Source organism: Phalacrocorax carbo, chromosome 2 (assembly GCF_963921805.1).
Source record: "Phalacrocorax carbo chromosome 2, bPhaCar2.1, whole genome shotgun sequence".
NCBI classification, from domain to species: Eukaryota; Metazoa; Chordata; class Aves; order Suliformes; family Phalacrocoracidae; genus Phalacrocorax; species Phalacrocorax carbo.
In genome coordinates, this window is record NC_087514.1 from 79063389 (window position 1) to 79089014 (window position 25626).

Genomic DNA, 25626 nt, shown 5'->3' on the forward strand with positions numbered 1-25626 from the left:
ATTCAACCTCGGAATTCAAGAGGGGATCCGCTTTCCGCAATTGAAGCTAACCCGGGAGCGAGAGCCGTACAAAGACGCTGATTTTCCTCACATCGGGCGATGGAGGTCGAGGTAGCTTTCGAATTATTAACGCGCTTTTTAGAAAAGCGGGGAGTAAGTCAGTTAAAAGACTTGTCAGGATTAGTTGCAGTAGGTAAAGCGAAAGGGTTTTTTAAAGAACCGGAGTCGATTTTTGAGGTAGAGGAGTGGAGAGCCTATGGTGATTGTTTGTGGGACTTGGTGATAGATGACGATAAGACAGCGAAAAAGCTAACGAAACCTTGGCGGGAAGTGATTAACTGTATGAAAAAATATAAAACTGAAAAAAGATTAGCAACAGCCGCCTCTGATCGGCTAGACAACTGTGACCCCAATGCTGGAAAGATTGGAATTGGCTTAGGCAATATCTCACCTCCCTTCTCGGGGATCCCAGTTGTCGTACCTCGAAAGCCCCCCCCACCCCCCCGCCCCTGATAAATCTACATCTGTAGAAACTAGCGGAGGAGGAACTAGCTTGGGGAACGGAGGTGAAGATATTAAAAATTTATGTGATATAGTCTCTCCGGTGGAGGAAAATAAGCCGAGCATGCCGTCTACTCACCGTTCTGTGCCTGCTGCGCGCGGCCAGGTTGACTGGCGGAAAATCGCGTTAGAGGCATTACAGAACGGGGACCTAGAGACCGCCGATTTCTTAGCTCAGGCTTTCCCTGTCATCTATCAGCCGGACCCTGCTAACAATCAAAATTTATTTGCACACCATAATCCTCTTGATTGGAAAATTCTTATGAAGGGCCCATTGCTGCGTCAATACCTACCGGCCCCCAAGCTATGTTAGTTGAAGCATTGAGAGAAGTTGGGCAGGGAATGGTACACGTACAGCAACAAGTTTGTGCCGCTCTCGCCCCATTGGGTCCAGCTAAAAACTCTTAACAGTAACCAAAGAGGGTCACTGCCACATGGACTTTCCCAATCCCACTGACATGGCTCACAGAAGGGCCAGTATGAGTCGGACAGTGGCCGCTCAAACGGGAAAGTCTACAACAAGCCCACATATTAATAAAAGAACAATTAGATCAAGGGCACCTCCGACCATCGACAAGCCCCTGGAACACCCCTATTTTTGTTATCAAGAAAAAGTCAGGGAAGTACAGACTGTTACATGATTTACGGGCAGTAAATTAGCAAATGCAACCGATGGGGGCTTTACAGCCTGGCCTTCCAAATCCAGCCATGCTACCAACTGGTTGGCATTTACTAATTATTGACTTAAAGGACTGCTTTTTTACTATAAAGCTGCATCCTCAGGATACCCGGCGATTTGCATTTACTTTACCAGCAATCAACAGAGAGGGTCCTGACTTACGTTTCGAATGGACAGTATTGCCACAAGGCATGAAGAATAGCCCTACTCTGTGTCAACTTTTTGTAGATGCTGCATTAAAAGACGTGAGGCAGCAATGGCCGGACACTGTAATTTACCATTACATGGATGACATCTTGTTTGCGCAAGAACAACCTTTCTCAGCACAGCAAGAATTATATTTACAGCAACAGCTCCAGCTACACGGCCTAGTAATAGCAACAGAAAAGGTTCAACATTCACCAGTATGGAAATACCTCGGCTGGCACATCAGTGGCTCTCAAGTAAGTCCACAGCTTGAAGCCATTTCCTCTCATCCTATTGCCAGTAACTTGGGAGAAGAGACCAACACCCACCTCACTACAACCTCCTTTCAGGTAGTTGTAGAGAGAGAGAAGGTCCCCCCTCAGCCTCCTCTTCTCCATGCTGAACAACCTCAGCTTCTCAACCTCTCCTCATAAGACCTGCTCTCCAAACCCTTCACCAGCTTCGTTGGCCTTCTCTGGACATGCTCCAGCAGCTCAATGTTCTTCTTGCAGTGAGGGGTCCAAAACTGAATACAATATTCAAGGTGCAGCCTCACCAGTGCTAAATATGATATTTTATCATAAGCACTCTACAATAGAAAAGTCCTCCTTTCTGAGAAGGAAACCAGTGACTCAGCTGATGAATATATCCCATCTACAAGCAGTATGTACTCTAACGCACCATCAAGTCACAAAAAATGGTTACACCTAGCTCTAAGCATTAGACTAGCTTCTGGTATACATCAGTGCTGCAGTTATGGAGCCAGAAATTTAACAGGAAGTTCAACAAAATAAAAGATAGCACCTGCAAAAGAACAGAAGTTCAACATCACTAATCACACCTAGAGATCAGTTAATGTCAATTGGCTTCAATATTGTGTTGTAAAAGGCCACGTTACAGCTTTTAACACTAGTGCTGGCCTGCAAAGCTGTCGCTAAATGAGATGTGATACAACTGTCGCCACTGTTCTTGTAAATTTGTTGAGTACCAGCCATATTAAAATCAGACAGACTATGCAAGCAAGAAATTTCTTTAACACCACCATCTTGACTGGAATTTAGAGATGTAGAGACTTAAACCATTTTTACACAATCATCAGGCTGTCTTCTTTGTTTGTATGTACCATTTTCTATGGGGTGCTCTCACAATAATTATCAACACATTAATACAAGGTTTGTAGGGAGAGGTTAATAATATTTATTGGACTTGCTCACCTAGTCAGAAAGAAGGTAAGATTTATATATACAGGCCTTTCTTCAGTCTTTCTCCTTCAAATATTTAGCCTCACTTAGACCCTCTTACTGTCGCTATTTTGACAACACAAATATTTCTACAATTTGTAAAAAGCTGTATACAAATATAGCCCACTTCTGCAATATGGCTTACTTAAACGGTGTCTTGTCATTTGGGCTAACGCCGAACATACTATTTAGGAAAGGTAACGTGGCTTGGGCCTGTAATTCAGAGCAAATTCAGTGCCTTATTTTCCATTGTTTGCAAAAATCAGGAAGTAATTAAAACTATGTAAAATCCACCATGGGTGATTCTGTTTCATGCTTGCAAGGATCTCATGACCCTTACAAGAAGTTAGGGAAGGCACTGAACTAATGAAATTGCATTGAGATTAAGGGGTGGTGACAGGGGGATAAAGGTGAAAAGCCGTTGTTTTAAAACACTAAATTAATGTTGTTTTCCCTTCCATTTCCCTTGATAGAAACACACTTGCTAAAATTGTCCTAGCAGGAGCGGTGACTTTGCAGAAGAAGAAAACAACATGTATGTGCTTACCTGAAATACCCTTTTCTTTTTGTAGAAAGTTCCACTGAGTTACCCACATTGGACTAATTAGTTTTACGCTGTCAGCCAAGTGCAGATTGTTACAGCCTCCGAGGCTGACAAGTTCAAATAAGGGGCACACCACATCACATATTCTTTTAATCAGACTCTTCAGGGAGTGTGGACCACTTTGTGCAGGAAAAGATACAAAATCCTGACCACTCCTCCTTTGCCTCTCCCCTCCTTTCTTTTTTCTGTTAAGCAATGTTCCTTTTTCAGGTTTTATTAGTTCAAATAGAATGTAAAAGAGAATAGCAACTTGATCATACCTCAGACAGGAATGTTAACTTGACAGATAACTATAGTGTTTCATTTTGAAAGAAGACTGAAGTTAGGCCTTTTCTCTCCTACCCTTCAAAGCACATCTGCTTTCCAACCTAAATTATTTTGTGGAAGGACAAAATTAAGTATGTTGAAATAAGGGGACCTCTTAAGCCTTTTCTCATTTTTTTTGGTAATTTTTTTTTTTAAGGTCTTAGGCTATAACATATTGCAAAACTGGACTTACTAATTATGAACCATACAGCACTTTGAAAAAATCTCATGTAAACTATTGTCCTTCTCCCACATATCTGTACCTGAAAATTAGGGTTAGGATTGGGATATGGAAGCCAAGCAGAGCGAGAGTTTTCCTGGTATTTGAAGGGTCCATTAAAGGCCTGAGTTATGGCACTCAAGTTGAAAACACAAACTGCTGAAGCTGCTATGCTGTTCCTGCAAAAGAAATATAAACATTAACCTAAGTAACAACATCAAAAAGTCCATTTGCTGAAAAATAAATTTAAAAGGCAGTAACTCTTCAATCCTTCAAGTAATTAAGAAAGCAGATAGGACCAGACAGGAGACATCTCAAGATAATGATATATAATGTGCTGATTTAGGCCACAGACAATGGATTTTAAATTTTTGTCAGCCTTACCAAGTAGCTGGTGTGGGAGAAACTGGGGACTTTCTACCTCTGCTGCTGCTCTAATACCACAAGGCCATACTTTACTTCCACATATAATCACATGAATCAGGGACACCTTTCTTATAGTTACAAAGTTCAGAATAAGATTATTCTCAGGGCTCATTATAAATGTTTCTTCTATACAACCAATGGCTGCATGACAGCAGTAAGGATTTTCAGTGCATGGTATGTCTCTGGACCCTATGGAACCCCTGGGTAAGGCACTTCCACAAAAATCCTGTCTTCCAAGAGATGCTGTGCAGCAATGAGAATGCAAGTTCCAGAAACCCATCAAGAGAAAACAACTTGGACTGCTTACTTTACAAGATACCCCATTAGAGGAATAAACAGGAGTAAACATCAGCCAGGCAAAACATTCAATCTCCTGTTCTTGTCTTGAAAATGTGATATACATGACAGTAAAGTTATTCTGCACAGCGTAAACAATATAATCCAGTGACTATGAGAGCACATAATATGGAAAACTCCATTTTCTTTTCCACAATTTGAGATAAAGGGATAGATAATGAAGGTGGCAGTTGCACAAATTTCCATTGCAGGTAAAACTGCTGACAACTGATCCACACAGCATTCTTTTTTCTTTTTTTTTAAACTTAGCCTGTAATTTACCCAAGGCTTAAGAAAACCTACTACAGAAACTCCAAAATGATGGAAAGAAAAAATAACCCTGGGGATTAAATTTGTCAACAACGGGAAAAATAGACTTAGGATATATGGATTTAATAGCAGGACAAAAGAGCATTTTGCTTTCTTATGCTTGTCACTCTTATTTAAAAGAATCCCCAGACCTCGAAGTTTCGTGCTAACAATTTCTGCAGAATCACTTATTGTTGGATTTGATAATTCCTTGCCTATAAAAACTATCACTAAAGGCAGCTCGCTAATATTATTAACAATACCAATGTCTTCTTGAATTTCTTGAAGTCCTTAAAGCACATCAGACTCATGCTTATACATTTTTGGATGATCTGAAAGAAACAAAATCAGCTTCATTACGAAGCAGTGGGCTTAGTGGACTTAATAATCAACCACACATACAGGGTGCAGACTTTGCTATTACTCAGTCTTTACTGACAGAAATGCTTTGGTTTTTTCTCCACAAAATGATTCACAGTATATTAAAAAAAGCATTAGGGTACAATAAAATCATTGCAATTCTGAAGATGATTGAGATTGACAAACGCTGAATGTGGTTAAATAATACCTGATGCTGTTACACAAACAGAAAGGAATATGTTGTTCTACCTCATGGGAAACCCTGGCACTTTTCCACTGTTAGGTTGCAGGGCTGAAGGGTGGATCACGCTGGTTGTGCAGATATCTCTGAACAGGTATTCAATATGGGGAAGTAATCTTAACTCTACAACATTTCAACAACATCCAAAAATTTAGTGACAATATTTGATGGCAGGAAGGTTTCAAATACTGCCTACTTTCCCGTGGCAAACATAGTCTTACAGTAGCAAGTCCTTTCTCAGAAGAGCCAGGGTGTGCTGATGGCAGCCTTGACATCCTTAACTGTGGAATTTGCAGCACAGGAAACTTCATTGTTCCCCAAATTGCCAGGACAGCCTTTCTGAGAGAACAGCATTGCTCCCGTTCCATGGCCAAAACCCTGTGCATTTTCTGAAGCAGAATTCCTCCGCTCAGGCTTTCCATGGTAGGAGAGTGTCAAGGCTATTTTGACTTCCCATGAAAGAACACGTTGAACAGTGTATGAGCATGCCATATGAGAAACACCAGTCTTCTAAGACTCGAGCTAGCTAGTAAAACAGACCAATGAAATTAAAATTACTGTTGAAAAGAGCATAAAATTTTCTTATCACCCGTAGCCCCAAAGTCTTTACTATTCTCTTTAAAAAAGCAGCATTTAGCTTCAGTGCATTGCTGCAGTGCAGGAACAGGGTTAAGCTCATCATCTGATGTCCCAAGTCAGGAATCATCACAGCCTGGTGCAAGCAGCCTCTCACTAGTCATGCTCACCGCCTGAGCTGCTGATGCAAGGGGCAGCCTGTGTCTGGAGGATGCTTAGATGCATTAATAAAGGACTGTACTAAAAGTAGGAGAAACTAGCTCAGGCCCAAATTGATGTTCATGGTCTAAAAAATTTAGGGATTGTAATTTGCTGTCATTAATCTGTGACTGTTTCCACGTGGCTAATGGATATTTATAGAAGGTAGGTATCCAGATGTTTCCAACAGTAGAAAGGGGCTGTGATCTATGTTTCGGTACCCAAGTCCCTTTTAAAATTCCCAGTAAAACTGACTTACAGAGCAAGACCCTGCAGGCAGGTAAAAGACTCAGACACCAAAATCTGAAACCCTGTTCCAGTGATCCGAACACAGGGCTGCACAGCCATAAAGCATGGGCTGCTCTTACCGAGCAACAATGAACTCCAGTTATCATGATTAAAGCAACAAAGGACATTTCTAAGATGAATACCTCTTTTTTTTCCTAAGAGTTAAGCAACTCTTGATATCAAGCTCAGAATCTAGGGAGCTTTTATGCCCATCCGATGTTTTAATATTTATGAAAATTTTTAATTTTTTAATTTTACCCTGTTGATATAACAGGTTCAGTTGAAATTAGATTAGATTTTTGGTTTGACCCTCAAACTCACATACGTTAGGACTAATTTAAATGTAAGAGCACGTCTTGTGCCCTTTTGGGTAGGGTGAGCTCTTCCTGACGTGGTCAAATTACATCAGGTCAAATTCACAATCATGTAATATTAAAATTATCAAATATTTATTTCATAAAAACATAGTGTATTTATGTATTACTATAGGGTGCAAAATAAAAAAAAATAATGTCTTTATAAGAATGTGTGAGGAAAATGACTGAATAGTCTTAAACACAACTGGCTCCCTGCTGTAAGGAAATACTAAGAATTCTTCTTTCATACGCCTTCAACAATTCACGTGGGAAGCATCTGGAACTGACACTTGACTCACAAGAGGACAGCGGATTGGGCAAAACAGTAGGTTGAGTTTACGATGTTTACCTGGCATATGCAGAAGAGAGCAGCTCAGAAACTTTAGTTTTGACTGTCACAAATAGCAAGAAAATAAAACGCACCATGGAATTTACTTACACGTTAGTGGTAAAAATCCCATAGATCAAGTCCAATTCTGGCAGGAAGAAAGTGCTCTGTAGTTCATTATAGTAAAATGGAATTTCTCCAGGGCGAGAGCAGTTCAGCCGAGCTTTCATGAAGGTAGTCCAGGTATCCTCCAGCACGAACTTGCCACCAATATCATTTTTGCACACGCGAGCAGCACGAGAGAAGACCGTTTTCCCACAGTCATGTTCCACTGCATTCTCCCGGAAGAAGAAGTAGGTAAAGTTCCCAATGTCATAGGATGACACAAAATTTGGCTCTGAAAATAACAGGAGAAAGGACTATTTTCCACCTTCCTGTGATACATGCACTCATACTGACATGGAAGTTGGATTTATCTTCAAGCATTAGATTTAGAAAAATGTATTTTTTATTATCCTTGCGGGGAACTGGCCACATGACATCTGAGCAGGCCAGCTCATGCCCAGCTAGGATTATGAGCTACACAAACATAGCTAGACAGACTCTCTGCTCTGGGTATCTATCACACATAACTGTGCTGGGCAGCCCTGTCCCGGCTCACTGTACTCTACCGTCAAAAGCATCACTGAGTTTTTCTTCTCTACATATGGGTATGGTGTATTTTTACAACATAATTGCTTTATCTGTTGTGTTAACTCTGTTTCTGCTTTGCCACCATGGCATTGCTCCAGATTAGCAGAATAATGGATGGTAACGGAGTGTGACTAAGAATGTGCTCGGAGGCTGTAATGAAAAGAAAGAGAACTCTACACAAGAGCATTTGATGGTAAGATAACCTAATTTCAGCCCTAACTGGCTTAAAGCTTTTGATACTATAACAGTATTTTTCTTTTTTCCTTTTTCTTCTTTTTTAATCTATTAAAAACTGGCGGTGATGCAGGAAAAATCAGAGAATATATTTTAAAAATCTAGAAAACAAGATTGCAATATATCTTAAAAGAAAAAAAAGGAAACAGTCGATACCAATGACTATAAATATGTGGCCTATTTCCCATAAGGATTACCAAAACTGAGGAGAGTCATGACCTTAAGAGAGAATGACAACTTGACGCGTTCTTAAATGAAAGGCAAATTTGATACACAGATTTGTGGAGAAGAGCCCCCCTTGTGTAAAGATCCGTTATAGAACACTGAGAAACAAGCATAATTTTTGTTTTCTTTCCCAAATTTTATTCTAAAGGGGAAAAACAAAGAAACAAGCAAAAGTTTTAAAAACACCTATTGCGAGGCAACGCTCCAGATGGTTTCTTGACAGCATTGTTGTACTGCAAAAAAGCTGCTGTAATTGAATCTAAGCATTTTGCAGGAACATCTCAAATGCATCAACATTTTGAGTGGAACTAGAAAGGCAAACAAGCTGGCATTTCCACACCGCAGTCAAAATTCTGTCAGACAACTCTTCTCCAAAGATGGCCCAGCTCCCAGCTTATGCGGTCTCTTGCGCTGCCACGTAAGGGGAACTGTGCTGCCACATAGAGGGAAGCCCCTCTCTATCTGCTCTGCTGAGAGTCTCCAGGGCACCACTTGTGGCAGTGATGGTCCTGAGCTGCCTAGGATATCTGAAGCTAAGCAGATGTGATAGGTCTCTCGCTCCTCCCTGTAACTTTCACTCATTATCATATTAGGAACTTCCTTCAGATTAGTCTGTAACACACCACATTTTCCACACGCTCAGATCTGCGCAGCGGTTTTGCTGGACGATAGCAACGAAACACTTTTGAGGAGTATCTGCTTGTGTCCTGAGCTCTCATAAGTTATATAGTATCAGTGCATTTGTGTCTTAAAAAAAACCCAACAACAAAACACGCAAAGTAAAGTAGTTTGACAGAACTTGTGATAGCAATAAAGGTAAAATTGTATTGACAATACACAAAGAGCTAAATTATTAGTAACATTTTCCCTATTAGAACCTCATATCCTCATTCCACATGTGTAAAGCTTCCATTACGATAGGGATTTTGCTTCAAAGGCTTTAAAAACATTTAAAATTCATTATTAGAGTTTAGAGATTTGTAGAAATAATTCTCATTTGCTCATGATCTCTCATTCTTGAAATATAACATGTAATACTGCTACACTTTTACACACTAAACACTGAAAGTGGAGAAAGCTGAAAAAGACCACCTTACTTTTTAACTTTTATAATCTTCTTTCCTCTAAAAATATACGTTTGCTGAATAGGTAACAGGGTAGAATGATATATAAGATTTAATTACAAGTATTAATACTAAGATGACAAAAATATGTGGCTAAAAATCACAAAATTCTATACTATGACATTCCAGAGAGGTTATACAGTTCGACAGGCATAAAATATTAAACACATATCCAGAAATACTTGCATACAAAGTTTTTTTTCTCATTATAAAGCCTGATTATATTTCATTCATTCTCAATACACATCAATTTTTTCAGCTCTATGGAACAAACCTGTATTTATTTAACTGATGTATACTAGAAAGAAAACCTTTTTAGGAGTATCAGGCTAATTAAAAAAAAAAGAACTCACTGTCCCTCATTATCCAACTTCAATTTATGTCCATAACACACCTAGCCACTGTTCCTCCTAACCTGTAATATACTTTCTTCCCTCACTCTACGCAATATCCTTTTAGATTGTTCTTATACTCATGGAAGGAACTACTGTCTGTGGAGGAAAGAAAATGCATTCACTAGTCTGACTGTAACTTGGGCTACTTGTCCACCGTACTAAGGTCAGTGCCTTACTTAAAGCAATATCTACTAAAGATAGACATTAAGAAAAACAATCCACCTGAAATAGCATAAAAATTAAAATTTTCCAACTACGCATTTGACTTTTTGTAGCCTATAACCCTGCTTGCTCTTTGAAATCATCTCAAAAATATCTTGACTAATGTAAAAAATGTCTTACTGTGCAAATACTCAACATCAATTTGATCCACCCACAAAAACATCCTGTACAACCATTAAACACAGAGGCCCTGCCTTGCAATGAGGCCTGATTTAAAAACAGATTTAAATAGGTCTCACATTGGCACAATAACAACTTACTGCAGAGACAAAAACACTATTGGAAGCACTCAAAGTGTGGAGAATCATGAATTACAAATAGAATCTTCACAAACTGCAGGAATAAAAATCATATGAAATGCATTCTGAATGTCTTTAGGGTTCTTGAAAAATCCATGTCAATCTTTCAAGAGACAATATTTTAAAGTTGCACTGATAATCATAATACATGATCAATAAAAACTAAGGGATGGATTCAGAACTGAGAAACAACATACACATCTGCAAACACCTATGCATATATTTTACTGATTATGAACTGATGAAAATGTGACCTGCTGTTGAAACTTGTGAAAACTGTTTTCATTTGCATGAAATGTAATAATCTCAGAGCTACCTTGGGGAATTCTGTGGATACGGAGGGATTATCATGTCAGACTTTATTTATTTCATTTTCTCTTTGGGAAAAGTGAACTGGATCACTTCAAAGCTTTAAACAGGAAAGGAGATTCCTGTCTAGGAAAAATTAGATTCAGAGATTGTGCTGTGAACTGCTATTTGTTGACATGGAGGACTTCCCAAAAAAGTTTTTAATGCAGAAAATGAAATTACACTCTTGTTTCCTGCTAAATTTGCAAACAGTTCTGGAAGGGTAAAGGCATCTCGTTTGTGAATTATTAGATCACCACAATAAGTGTGAGGATTCTAGTACGTGACAGGATACAGCTAGTATGGATCAACATGAGAATATCATCCGGTAATAACGTCATGAGTATTATGTATGACCTTTGTAGATTTTTATATAGTCAATTTATGGATGTGTCAGGCTGACTAGACTTTCCCAAATTAAACGGAACCAATGGAATTGGGAAAGCAAGAAAATGAGTTTGTCAACGTGACACAACGAAGAGCTCAAACATACAATATGGAGCAGTGCTACACAGATACACAAGCCGATGCTCTGAAAGCACTAGGTGGCTAGTGACCAAGTGGCAGAGACCAAGTCCATAATCACTGCCAGACTGGACACACATCGATGCTGTCTGCCAGCACCAACTGTTCCCACAGGGACTGGCTGCAGCTCTGCCACGCAGCACATGCTGACACTGCAGCCCAGAGCACGGCATGCTTGTAGCATGAAGTTAAGGGAGTGCTGCATGCCCTGGGAGGCAGCGTAAGAACAGACTGGGGAATTCGGAAATGCAAAGCTTACGGGAATGCGATGTGGAACTCCGGAGGGCAGAAGGAGCCAAATGGTGCAGCCCCACCTGTACTGTCTCTTGCTAACACTGTATAAAGCAAACTTCTCCCTGAGTCACCGCCAGGTTTTCACTGGGAAAGCAGTAGTTGGAGTGGTCTATAACAAGGCTGAGAAGTGAGCCAACAATTAAGCAATACAGATGACCAAGGATGTTGTGTGTATTTAGTGGTGTAGATGTAGTCTGAGTGGGTAAAAGGATGCGAGGAACTGTACAGAACCTTCCTCTGACAAGAGCAGTGGGAAACTGAGCCTGAGAGCACTCCGTGGGAGTATCTGAGACAGTCCTGTCTTCTTCTCACTTCCTGAGCTTTGGAGGAAGAAAGTTGGCTTGTAGTCTTTATGGGTTAAAACTCCACATCCTCTGAAGTAGACTGCTATGACTTAATTTACCTAGTTAGCAGATGCTACTGTTTCCAGAGTGAACCAAATGAAAGGGAATGATCTGTCTTTCTTTCTGGATGTAACAGCAATTAACTTCAAGGATTAGAAGTTTCAAAGCCTAGGCTGAGCAAGAAAGAGCTGTGATTTCCACTGACTGTCCCAGTGAGAAGCGACCACTCACATCTCAAGTGTGATGCATTTAGAGACCCAGTCAAAAGTGAAATTAGCCCCAGAAATGTGAAAACTAAAATTAGAAGTTTGTCAGATCTAGGCACAGATCAGGTTATATATATATACACAAAATAAGACACAGACATAGATATAGGCTTGAAGGGGGAGGTGTATAATATCAGGCTTGCCCATGCCAAGCTGTGGGATGACACATCAAGGTTAGAGGGACAGGCTGCTAGCGAGGGCCCTCAGCCTGTTGCTCCAAGATGTGCTGGGTACACTGCAGAACACTTGAAGTCTTATGGAGATCAGCAAGGGGCTCCTGAGGTAATAGACAACACAGAAACACTGGTGAAATACCTCAAAGGAATTAAGGGGTTTTCTTTTAAGTGGTAACATGGCTGACAGCCCTGAAGTGCCTCTACACCAATGCAGGCAGCATAGGCAACAAACAGGAGGAGCTGGAAGCCACTGTGCTACTAGAAAGGTATGACCTGGTTGTCATTACTGAAACTTCGTGGGATGAATCCCATGACTGGAGTGAGGCTATCGATGGCTATAGGCTGTTCAGAAGGGCCAGGCAAGGAAAGAGGGACAGAGGAGTTGCCCTCTACATCAAGAAATGGATAGAGTGTGAAAATCTGTCTCTGAAGAATAGTCACAAGCAGATTGAAAGCTCATGGGTAAGAATTAGAGACCAAGGCAACAAAGGGAACCTTGTGGTTGGTGTCTACTACAGGCCGCACAATCAAGGGAGCCTATTGATGAAGCCTTCCTACTCCAGCTACATGAGGCATCGTGCCAACAGGCTCTCATCCTGCTGGGGGACTTCAATCACCCTGATATCTGCTGGAAAAGTAGCACAGCGAGCTGTAGGCAATCCAGGAGACTCCTGGAATGCATTGAGGATAACTTCTTAGGGCAGGTAATAGACAGCCCTGCCAGAGGGGATGCGATACTGGACCTGTTGGTCACCAGTGCAAGTGAACTAATCAGTGATGTCAGGATTGGAGGCAGCCTGGGCTGCAGTGATCATGCACTGGTGGAGCTCGCAGTCCTGAGGGATATGGGTCAGGCAAAGAGGAAAGTCAAGACAGTGAATTTTAGGAAAGCAAACTTCTAGCTGTTCAAGGACTTAGTCAATAGGACCCCTGGGAAACTTCCCTCAGGGACAAATGAGCAGAAGAGAGCTGGCAGATCTTTCAGGATGCTTTCCACAGAGCGCAAAAGCACTTGATATGCAGGTGTAAAAAAATCAGGAAAGGAAGGCAAGAGACGGGCTTGGCTGAGTCGAGACCTGCTGGTCAAACTAAAGGACAAGAAGGAAATGCACACACCGTGGAAGCAGGGACAGGTGTCCTGGGAGGAGTATAGGGACACTGCCTGGTTGTGTAGGGATGGGGTCAGGAAGGCTAACGTGTGGCTGGAGCTGAACTTGGTAAGGGATGCAAGAAGAATAAGGGCTTCTACAGGTATGTCAGCCAGAAAAGGAAGGTCAAAGAAAGCGTACGCACCAGCCCCAATGAACACGACTGGCAAACTGGTAACAACAGAGGAGAAGGCTGAGGTACTCAACAACTCTTTTTGCATCAGTCTTCACTGGCAACCTGTCTTCCCACACCTCTCAGGTGGATGGACCACAAGATGGGGAGCAAAGTAAGAGATCAGGTTCGTGACCAGCTGAGGAACTTGAACATATATAAGTCTATGGGACCTGACAAGATGCATCCGAGAGTCCCGAGTGAATTGGCTGATGTAGTTGCTAGTGATATCTCCATGATATTTGAAAAGTCACAGCAGTCAGGTGAAGTCCCTGGTGACTGGAAAAAGGGAAATATTGCATTCATTTTTAAAAATGGTAGAAAGGAGGACCTGGGGAACTACTGTCCTGTCAGCCTCCCCTTTGTGCCCGGGAAGATCATGGAACATATCCTCCTAGAAGCTATGCTATGGCACATGGAGGACAGAGAGGAGATTCGAGGCAGCCAGCATGGCTTCACCAAGAGCAAGGCCTGCCTGACCAACCTATTGGCCTTCTATGGTGGAATGACTACATCAGTGGACAAAGGAAGAGCTACGGATGTCATCTACCTGGACTTCTGTAAGGGCTTTGGCACAGTTCCCCACAACATCCTTCTCTGTGAAGTGGAGAGAGATGGAGTTGAAGGATGGACTATTTGGTGGATGAGAAATTGGTTGGATGGTCGCATCCAGAGGGTAGTGGTCAATAGCTTAATGTCCAGATGGAGATTGGTGACAAGTGGTGACAAGACCCTCAGGGGTCTGTATTGGGACCAGTGCTGTCTAATATCTTCATCAGTGACACAGACAGTGGGATCGAGTGCATCCTCAGCAAGTCTGCAGATCACACCAAGCAGAGTGATACAGCTGACATGCCTGAGGGATGGGATGCCATCCAGAGGGACCTGGACAAGAAGTGGGCCCACATGAACATCACGAGGTTCAACAAGGCCAAGTGCAAAGTCCTGCACCTGGGTCAGGGCAAGCCCCAAATTCAATACACACTGGGGGATGAAGGGATTGAAAGCAGCCCTGAGGAGAAGGACTTGGGGCACTGGTTAATGAGAAGCTCAACATGACCCAACAATGTGTGCTTGCAGCCCAGAAAGACAACTGTATCCTGGGCTGCATCAAAAGAAGCGTGGCCAGCAGGCTGAGGGAGGTGATTCTGCACCTCTACTCTGTTCCAGTGAGACCCCACCTGGGTTTAGCTGCATTCAGCTCTGGGGTGCCCAGTATAAGCAGGACATGGAACTGTTGGAGTGAGTCCAGAGGAGGGCCATGAAGATGATCTGAGGGCTGGAACACCTCTCCTACAAAGACAGGTTGAGAGCTGGGGTTGTTCAGCCTGGAGAAAAGAAAGCTCCAGGGAGACCTTATGGTGGCCTTTCAGTACTTAAAGGGGACTTATAAGAAAGATGGGGACAAATATTTTAGCAAAGCCTGTTGTGATAGTACAAGGGTTAATGGTTTTAAAATAAAGGAGGGAAGATTTGACTAGATATAAGGAAGAAATTTTTTTACAGTGAGGGTGGTGAAACACTGGAACAGGTTTCCCAGAGAGGTGGTAGATGCCCCATCCCTGGAAACGTTCAAGGTCAGGTTGGATGGGGCTCTGAGCAACCTGATCTGGCTGAAGATGTCCCTGCTCATTGCAGGGGGGTTGGACTAGATTACCTCTAAATGTCCCTTCCAACCCAAACTATTCTATGATTCATGATATATCCACGTATAACATATTCAAAATCTTAGAAGTCTGGATAGTGGTCTAATGCTGAACAACATCTGCCTGGAGCTTGTTCATTGACCCCACTAGATCAATGCACCACATCCTCATACTGCTGTCCTCTAAAGACTCGTTTCTTCCAAATATTTGTATTCAGCCAAATACTTAATGGCATTAAATTCTAGGAAGATGCATCTGAGTTTTTTTTAATATGGTTCAACCTCCATCGAGAAATGCTCTCCAAAAGGGAAGCTTAAAATAGTGGAAAGAATTCAAGTGCCAAATGTGACAGTTTATCTTATTTTCTTTCACCTTACTGACATAAGTAATGAAGCCCATTTCCTATTTGCATTTTGCCATCCCTATGTATCCATTAAGTATATTCACTTAGTGTAGCCCTTTGCATCTGTTGAAAAACAGTATAGATCTTGCATTAGGCTGACCAAGGCATCACTGCTCATGAATGTTTAAGGACAAAACTTAATCATAGAGTAAAATTTTCCTACAGCATTAAATGCCTTCAAGGTAATATATAATTTGTAGTCATCAGAGTTATATCCATCCTTAGGAGCTGAACTTTAAAATGTTGAGCACTGGTACAAAACTGGTGGAAATAATTGTTTACTAATAGCTATTTTTCCTCTTTGTTTCATAATTATCTAGGACATATTCTTAAAATGCTAGTCCATCATAGCATAGCTGGCTACAAGTCTATTTTGACTACTATTTTTTCTGCAATGCCTCAGCTCTCCATGATTTCTTTTATATTCTTTTCCTTTTGCTAAATTGAAGATTTTATGGGCATGGAAGAGCAAGAACTGCAAAATACACTAAAACTGCGTATGCCAGACATTTTTTCCAATCTTCTCTTACATTGCTGATAGCTTTTATAATACAAGTCAGTATTATCACAAAAGTGGATGCTGTTATTAGATATCACATTTTACTCATGTACTCTAATAAATTCTGAAATGCAATTATTTCTTTTCTGAAAAATAATTTTCAAATATGGTATTACAAAATTCTTTGGTTTATTACCTGTTGTTATTTCAAATAAATCTCCTTTGTTTTCAAGGTGAAGTGTTCTTACATGGCATAATATTTTGAAATATTTTGCAATATATCATTTTGCTGATGCAAATTTGTGAGTGACAAAACTAGAGACAGAAACCATTCTTTACTCTGATCATGACAGGCTTGAGAGTTGGGCACCTGTGAACCTCATGAAGCTCAACAAGGCCAAGTGCAAGGTCCTGCCCATGGGTCAGGGCAAGATGATCCGAGGGCTGGAGCACCTCTCCTACGAAGACAGGTTGAGAGAGTTGATGTTGTTCAGCCTGGAGAAGAGAAGGCTGCGGGGAGACCTTACAGCAGCCTTCCAGTACCTGAAGGGGGCCTACAAGAAAGCCAGAGAGGGACTTTTTACAAGGGCATGCAGTGACAAGACAAGGGGTATTGGCTTTAAACTGAAAGAGGGAAGACTTAGGTTAAAGGAAGACATTTTTTATGCCGAGAGTGGTGAAACACAGGAACAGGCTGTCCAGAGTAGCTCTGCATACCCCATCCCTGGAAGTGCTCAAGGCCAGGTTGGACGGGGCTTTGAGCAACCCGGTCTAGTGGGAGGTGTCCCTGCTCATGGCAGGGGGGTTGGAACTAGGTGATTTTTAAGGTCCCTTCCAATCCAAACCATTCTTTGATTCTGTGATAATTCTATGATCTAATACCCTCTCAAGTCCTTGGGATTCCCATCTGGAGTTTGGATCACATATATTCACTGGATAGAAACCTTGCATAGCAGCTTATTTGGGGGTGGGGCCAGAATCAGAACCACAGAGGACTACATAAATTCACGCAGAACCTCCAGAGGTTTGGGCTATAGGGATCTATCAAAAGATGCAGAAGTTTGGATGGTTACATAAAACTCCGATTCCAGAATTTCACATACACAAGAACAAAAGACCTTAGCTTTTTTTTTTGAAGAGATTTTGCCAACCAGCAGGTATGGCATAGAAAGAAAAACCCAGTTATGATGGCTTACTAATTTCTCTCCAAACATTTAGACTGCCATTTATTTTTTTTCTCTGACCTAGTTTTGCAGGCAGGGAGATGATCAAAGGGCTTTCCCTGCAGACCTGGTCCTCTCCCCGCCACCACCCCTTTTTTTTCCCTTAACAGAAAGGAAATGAGAGATCACTTTCATAATCATCCCTTTTCCCTTTCACTTTAAGGCTTGGTATGCCTGCTGCTGAAATTCTATCTCTGCCTCCAACATTTCTGTTCTCCTCCTTTGGTGAATGCTGCTTTTTGTGTGTTCATGTTCCCTGAAATTTGCCCCTTTTTCCACCTTTCCCTGGTTGAGATGTATTTCAGTTCTAAGCTGTTTCCTTCTCTCTGGCTCACTGTGTATTACAGTTTTCTGCAGCATTAATGAAGCTAATGCTTCTGTCACGCCTCTTCACAGCTGGGCAGAGATGATCTGCTTGCAGGGGTGCCTTCCTTCCTCATTCAGCCTCTCTGATTGGCACCTGACATGAACAGGCTAGATGAGATACAAAAGAACAGGCTCTGTCCTCAGTAGCCTCCTAGCCGTTTCATTAATGGAAGGTAGACCTTGCTGTTTTACCTAAGCTATATAAGAAAAAAACCCTCACCTTCATGGGAAGTGCTGCCTGTGTCTACTATTTTAGACGGGTGAGAAAAAGCTATGAAGGTGTTTTGTAATAACTTAGTCTGGTGTGGGAGAAAGGAGGTCAGGGAGGCACCTCCATCTTGCATCAACTTACTGCTCTCCTACTCTGTCATTGCCATCTGGGACATGAGCTGTGTTTTTCCTTTCAAAGCTGTACAACTGCTTGATTTTTTCCTGTGGTAGTAGCTCCAGTGAAGACACCTAAGGATGGGTTTTAAAACGAGCAGGCATTTCCCTCCCATTTCAGGATACTGGCAAAAACAATGATACACACAAAAGAACAGAACCAACCTCATGGGTAGCACAAAGGAAGGTAATTACTTATCTTCTTGCAAAATAAGCAACAACTGATAGCATATGCTTTGCATATTTTCAGTCAGGTCTCTTATCTGAAACCTAAAGACCAAATTGCACATCTCAAGAACACACTGGTTTTGTGTTACATAAAATATTACATAATAAGAAAAGCTTGCAGTAGGTAATTACCAGGCTTTTCATTAAAAAACAGAAAAACGAAAGGATAACCCTGAATTATTATAGCCATTTCCAATCATCCTTAAAAGCAAAAGTGAAAGGATTAATTTTTGTTCTTAGGTCATAATTTCTCTCCTCATATCCTACTAGCAGCAAGAGTTATAATAAAAGTCCACTAAGAAACAATAATAGGAATGGATTCAGAGCTGTATTAAACTCCACTAACCAAACCAGCTTTGTAAGAATTCTACTTTTACTGCTACTTGTGAAGACTAAAAGTACCTGCTCCAGATTAATAAGCTTTTCATCAAGTAAAATGGTTTTAAGAAAGTGATCTGAGAAGATCTATATTAAGAGTATCTAATAACCAGATGCTTAGGGCAGGAAGAGGACTAAGTGATAATACTACGTCTACTGGCAGAGCAGAACAATCCAAACATTTCTCTACTCTTCTCAGCTGGAAAGGTTTCTAACCTGTAGGATATTTTATTTTATATATTCTTTTTCTGTGTTGGGGCTACATCTGATATAAGATTACATTTTAAACATCTATGGTCTACCCACTGATAAAATGGCTTGACATTTAGAACAAAATTTTTATTTATTTAATGTGTTCCAATAGCATCTATCACTTTATGTCTAGGGTGTATTTTTCTTTAGAAAACAGCTACAATGTTTTTCAAGATAGCTGGAGACCCAAGCAATTGTAAGCAAAGGCATTCAGCAAATTATTAAACCAAATATGCCAGTGTTTCTCCAAGTGGTGAAGCAGAAAGGAATTAATTGGGATTTCAATTCTTTCTTTAACCGGTTTTGCCCTTTTATTGGCTAAGTGAAGCAAACAGACATTATAGACAAAGGTAAACTTTCACACTGAGGTACCAGATCAAACATTTACTGATTTGAGGAGGTGAACTGAAAGGAGAAATACCTTTACTAACTGTAAATGTGGGACTACAGAAAAAAAGTTTCTAAGTCTAAGCAGTGGAGGTATTTCCTTACCGATCTGGACTCACTGAAGCTACTGGACTTCAAACACACTATTCCATTTACCTCTGCCCTCTAGAGCAAATGATGATGAATTCTTCCCCTGCTGCACTTTGCAGATCAAGTCTAAAGCAAAGTCTAATTTAGAAGCATGCTGTTACAGTCCACTCTGGATGTGATTTAAACTCTATGTTACACTGAGATCTTAAAGAGACTCAAATAAACAGCATGCCAGCTGTAAATCAAAGTGTACTTTTTTCTCAATGAAAGATTTAATTTATTTGCTATCATTCAATAATGTCCAAAGCAGACCGATTAGGCAGACTATTATTTTCATGAAATACCACAAAGGTAATTTTCAAATGTACTAGCAACACGTTGCCCTTTACTGACATGAGCAGTTGACTGATGCTCAAGGTCTTGCTGATTTCTTTGGTCAGGAGAAGAAATCAATGGAAGAGCTATCTGCTTTAGACATAATCCTCAACGTGTGCTGTGTTACCTCAAATCATTTCTCTCAAGCACAGAAATACTTGAACACAGACTCAACGAGAAAGAGAGAGGAGAGTACATAGCATAGCAGAACAACACACCTTGAAGCGTAAGTTACTGGTAAGCGGCCTTTCTACCTTCTTCATGGATGGGGAGAGTGCTGGTTTGCAGCAGTTGTTAACTCCTCTGGGTGATCATGTTCCTCGGCTGAGAATGGTGACAATAGGATTTGTGTGTTTGCAGTGTTGCTGTGCTGTCCATCTACCTTTTTGGATCAGTTCTTGCTCAAGATCTTTGTGCTTTATGTACTGTGGGATCATTGAACTTTCCTTTTTCCTTTCAGTTACACTCTCGCAGCATATTCTTGTAACTCACCTTTACACATATCTTGAATAATTAATATTTTTAACTAAGGTATCCCAACTCTTCATCACCCCTGTTACTGAGTGTTGAGCACATCATGTAAATGATAATACAGAAATGAAAGTTCACTGACTTCTCCATACTCTAGTAAGGTGAAGCACCTGATCAGAATGATGCTTAGTAACATACACTGAAAATAACTGAACATTTACTTATTCAGCTGATGTGGGTTGCTCCCAGACCTATCAAGACCCCCCCTGCAGAAGGCGGGACCTGATAATACATGACTCTGGCTGAACCAAAATGAATGAGGAAGCTCAGACAGGCCATCAACTTTAAATTTATTTTGTGATATCTGTGATTCCTGAAGCTGAAATCACAGCACGGTATATGGGATCTAACCCCAGCCACATGACAATTCAGCTCCATCTTCCCCTCCCACGCTGTGTATCGTGGTTCCTGTGATTACTGACCTTCCAACAATTAAGATTAGGAGCATGGTTTTTTCTGTGATGAAGACTCTGAGCTTTCCATGTTGAGATCTTTCACACAAGTTACAGTGAACATTGACAGCAGACTGCCTAAGCATATGGGCATGTCCCTTTGGCCTGACTGATGGCATTGAAAACCCCTGAAGGCACTGAAGTGTGCTATCCATTAAAATCAACAGTGTCTTTATTGTGTAGCAATAACACACGGAGCAAGAAAATCAGCTACATTTCAGAGTACTGCCATCACCTTGCAAGATGGTTTGAATTGGTCCAACCTGATTTGCAGAGCAGAAACTCTGAGAAAAAACATTGTGCTTCTGAGGGAAACATGGATGTAATAGAAAAACTTACTTTAAATTGCAAACATTCACAGACATATATGCATGCGCATGCACACCTAAAACAAGGCTGAATTACAGCAACCGCCAGCTACTGCTGTTGAACAGACATTGACTAGGAAGCTTCCATTCCAGCTGATGCCTTACTTTTCTTGCAGGATTATCTGTGTTACTTTCTCACTGAAAGCAGCAAAATCTTCACTTCCTTCCAAGCACCGAAAAACTACTGCAGTTTCTTGGCACTGAGTCACACAGAAGCAGGCAAATTGACATAAAAGCAGATGAATCCCCAACCCAAGCAGATGAAGCCCCAACTCTTAGCTACCCCAGAAGACATCACCCCCCCCTTTCACATAGGTAACTGGGCTGCTTCCGGTCTTTCATTGGATTTGCTTGAACTGGCTCCAATTACAAAACTCATCATCTTATTCCTCCCCAAAGATAAAAGCCACACTTTCCTGGCAACTTAATTGTAAACAGTTTTGAGGCAGAAGAATGAGATCTAATGGAAAATGTAGAGGTGCAGCTGAACCTTTAAATAGACAAAATGTAAATACAGTGAATCTGATTAGTTAGAGGAGCTGGGGGGGGAGGGAATTTTAGTGTGCCCTTTGGCATAAAACATATCCAGTTAAACTGAAAATTCAGTGTGAAGATTTTTTCGCTTTGACAGGAGCACCCAGGTGTATGTAGCACAGCAATTAGTTCCAATACCATGGCTGTGTGGACAAAAGGTACCTGAACAAGGACATCTATACAATGGGTTCATTTTTCCTCTCACATTTCTTTTCCACTGCTAAAATTCTGTTATGTTCCATGCAGTTTGAATTTGTTTTGTTAATTAATGTGCTAAAATCAGCTGATCTTCAGAGAAGGTCACAATTTCTCCAAGCTACCTCTGATGGCTTCTTTATACAAGGAAAATACATCAAGCAAATACGCACAATTCAGCATTCAAATTATATGTGAACTGAAATATTCAAAGTAAAGTCGGTCACTTGCAGCTAACCTAATGTTCTGAAGCTACAAAGATTTAATTTTAAACATGAGAATAATCCTCTCATAACATGAAATGCCCTGTGGAAATAGGGACTGGTGGTTACTGTTGTGTCATGTAGCATGCGTTATGAAAATATGGGTTTTTTCTACTGGGATAAGCATGGACAAATTATAATATACGTAATTTCACTTTTTATGCTAATTAATAATCTTCTCTTCAGAGGAATCTGCTTCTTTTTTGTAATACCTAAAATGGCAACTGGCCCTGTCACATCTCAGGAATACCTACCTGTTTACAGCTTCTCCCAGCTGGAAATCCCCATCAGGTGACTAACATCCGTGACACAGAGGTCACTGCTACAACACCATTTTATGATATGTTTTGCAGACTCGTCCCTATCCTTTGACTATAATAAGCGTCAAAAACATCAGTCTGCCACCTAAGCAGCTTGAAAGCACAACTTCTGCTTATCAAGGGTGGGTCCTGCAGGGAAAGTCAAGAGAATTCGGTCCATTGTAAACTCAACCAAAGACTGCTCAAGGCAAACTACTGCTCTTGGCTGACTCTGCTTTACCACGTAAGAGCACCTGAGAGATACAGTACAGCTCATCCTTATGGCCTGCAAACATGACTTAAATATATAAGTGCACATCTACAAGCTGCCTAATACTTATACTAGTAAAACAAAATAATATATTATGCAAGGTAATTTTAAAATGAGATAAACAATAACATTCAAACATCCAAATTCTCAGAATAGAATTTCAAGACTGTGAAGATGGAGAATATGGGTTAAAGAGAGATGAGTCTCATGGTCCATCAGCACTCACCATTCAGCCACTTGGAGTTGTACTGGGCGGTGCGGAGCGGAGGAAGGGCCCCCAGACTGCGATAAATGGCAGGATCCCTTCCTGGAAAATCCATGGCTGTAGCAGCATATAATTCCCCACTGGAAGTGAGAAGAGCTGTGGAGTTGTGCTGAGGACTGTAAGGACAACGAGCCATGCCACTGATTTGATCATGTATCTCTGTCAAGTTACTTAACTGTAAAAGAGTGAGAAAAAGGGATTAAAATGACCTGAAAATTATCATTTCAGCCAAGCTGCGTCAATCTGAGCAAAACCATATCTTAAACACCAGTTATCTGCTTTGGTATTGTACAACTGTAATGAGCTGACCTTTACATCAATCTGAAACTGTCTCATGTAGAAAGTTTTGCAGTAATACTGTCTTATCCCATTTTTGCCACTTTGGTATGTAAAACATGTAAGTTAATCATTAGCCACCATGCCTAAAATGTTTTATATTAGAAGTGACTCAAAAATTAATAATCTCTACATAGATTGTTATTATGGAAAACAGATCTGATTGGCAGAATCAACTAAGGTATTCACTGTAGCAAATGGCCAGGCAATAAAAATAATAATTAAAAAAAAATCTATTGGTTGGTTGGTGTGTTCTAGGAAAGAATCTCACATGAAAAATGAGGTTTAAAAAAGGAGCTTTCCCGTTCAGCAGAACTTTCTCTCTCATTTAGTAGCCCTAATACTTGCAGCCACAAACCACAGTATGAGGTTAATACGTTATTTAAATTTAATATAAATTTTAATTTATATTTCATATAAATTGTATATTTATATTCTATAAGATAAATATATTTAAATATAATAAATGCACCAAGGATCTTTTCTGTAATACAGCTCTTCTTTGTATTTAAACACATCTCCCCTCCTAAAATAAATAGCCAGCTTAGTCCAAACAGTGGCATTTTGATTTTTGTTATGACTATTATTGATCCTTAATGGACTCTCTTTCTCTGACACACCTAGATTACAACTAGGTTTTTTTTCAGAAGCAGAATGACAGATTTTCTCAACAAAGATTTCTCATTCTCACCAGTCAGAAATCACTACTACGGGTAGTCTCATCTCCTCCAGAACCACACATACACAGCATGTAGGTACCCAACTACATTTTGTAACTAAACCGGTTGATGCCAGCCAAACCTGACAGAGTGGCAGAAGTCTCAGAAATACCTACGGTTCGTGAAAATTGGCATGTGGGAGGAACTGAGCTGCTCGTAGGCGTGCTCTCTCCCACAGCTGAGGCAAAGACTTCAAAAAGAGATCAGTTAACTCTCCTCTTTGGCCTGCCACTAGCCAGATCAGCCTTTCACCCATCCGCTCACCCATCAATATGCAAATAGCCTGGACTCAACCACAGCATGCTTTGCCTTTTATTCTGCTGGCTCAGAGGAACAGGGACTGGACCTTGTGGGATGAAACATGCAACTCATACCGTCCGATTGGTGCAGATAGGAGTGAATGCGTTGGTTCCACAGGTGAAGAGATGGTTGCCTCCAACAAGAAGCACTCGAATGTAGTTCTGGCATTCCTCCTGCCATGCAGAAAAGAAAGACTATATGAAGTAATACTTCAAAGGATAGGAGAGATTAATTACAAGTTGCTTTCCATGTTTATGTGTCCACATGTAAAAATTTAGGCGAACAAGGCTTAAGCATACCTGTTGTGTTAGACATCATGATATGCATAGATTTCCTAACTACAATACACGCATCCATCAGACTTCTTACTAGGATAACAATAAACCTCTTCACTACTGAAGATTTCTTCTAAGTGTATATTTCAAAGGTTTAGCTAACTCTGAAGTGAGAGATGCTGACTTAAATAATACACTGCTGTCTCAAGAGATCAGATGCTGTTTTTGAAGACAGATGAGGCCAAGGGAGGAAGTTGGGAGGAAAAAAGGAGAAAGAACAGGTTATCTATAATACGAGTATGTTGAAATTAGTATAAATAAATGTCTTAAGATGTTCAGATGCAGAATTTTCTACTACTAGTTTCATAATTTGCACAATGCTTTTTATTAGAAGCCTGTATATTTCTGTTAATTTGAAGTTTCTCAAGAAATTTCATTAGCTCAATACATAGATGCTCACTCCTGAGGAATAATTTTACATGTTTTTTACACTATTAGGATGTGTGAAGCCTTTATGATGTTCATTTCTCTCATTTCAGAAGATAGAAAACAGCGGCAATTTCTACAGTTTATGCAGACAGAAAGCCTTTTTCTGCAATACTAAAATTCTCCCAGAACTGTATGTAGGAAAGACTCAAACACTCCTGCAGAAATCAATGCCCCTGTCTAATAAAATGAACAAAATCAACAACATGCTTGGAGAAGTTTCCTGGAACCTTCCATTTGAATGTTCTTTAGCATTTATTCACAAGGTAGTCTCATGTAAAGCATTAAAAAAACTTGTGGAAATACGGCTACACAATTCTAACAGATATTAAGTGGAATCATGTAAGTAAATCCATGTAATAGTAATGGTGCAGAAGTCCTATTATCTGGTCTACAGTTATATTAAATGTGTTGCTTGTTT

General features: G+C 40.6%; 1 protein-coding gene across 6 annotated transcripts in view; it reads right to left on the reverse strand.

Annotated features, from left to right (window-relative positions):
* Window positions 1-25626, reverse strand: part of SEMA5A (semaphorin 5A) — a 354573-nt gene that overhangs the window by 132313 nt on the left and 196634 nt on the right. For all 6 annotated transcript variants that reach the window (XM_064443361.1, XM_064443360.1, XM_064443364.1 and 3 more), the window contains 4 exons: window positions 24519-24617; window positions 23051-23264; window positions 7327-7612; window positions 3841-3976 (listed from right to left, as the gene is read on the reverse strand). In XM_064443361.1, coding sequence (XP_064299431.1) covers window positions 3841-3976; window positions 7327-7612; window positions 23051-23264; window positions 24519-24617 — 735 coding nt within the window. The remainder of the gene's footprint in view (window positions 1-3840; window positions 3977-7326; window positions 7613-23050; window positions 23265-24518; window positions 24618-25626) is intronic.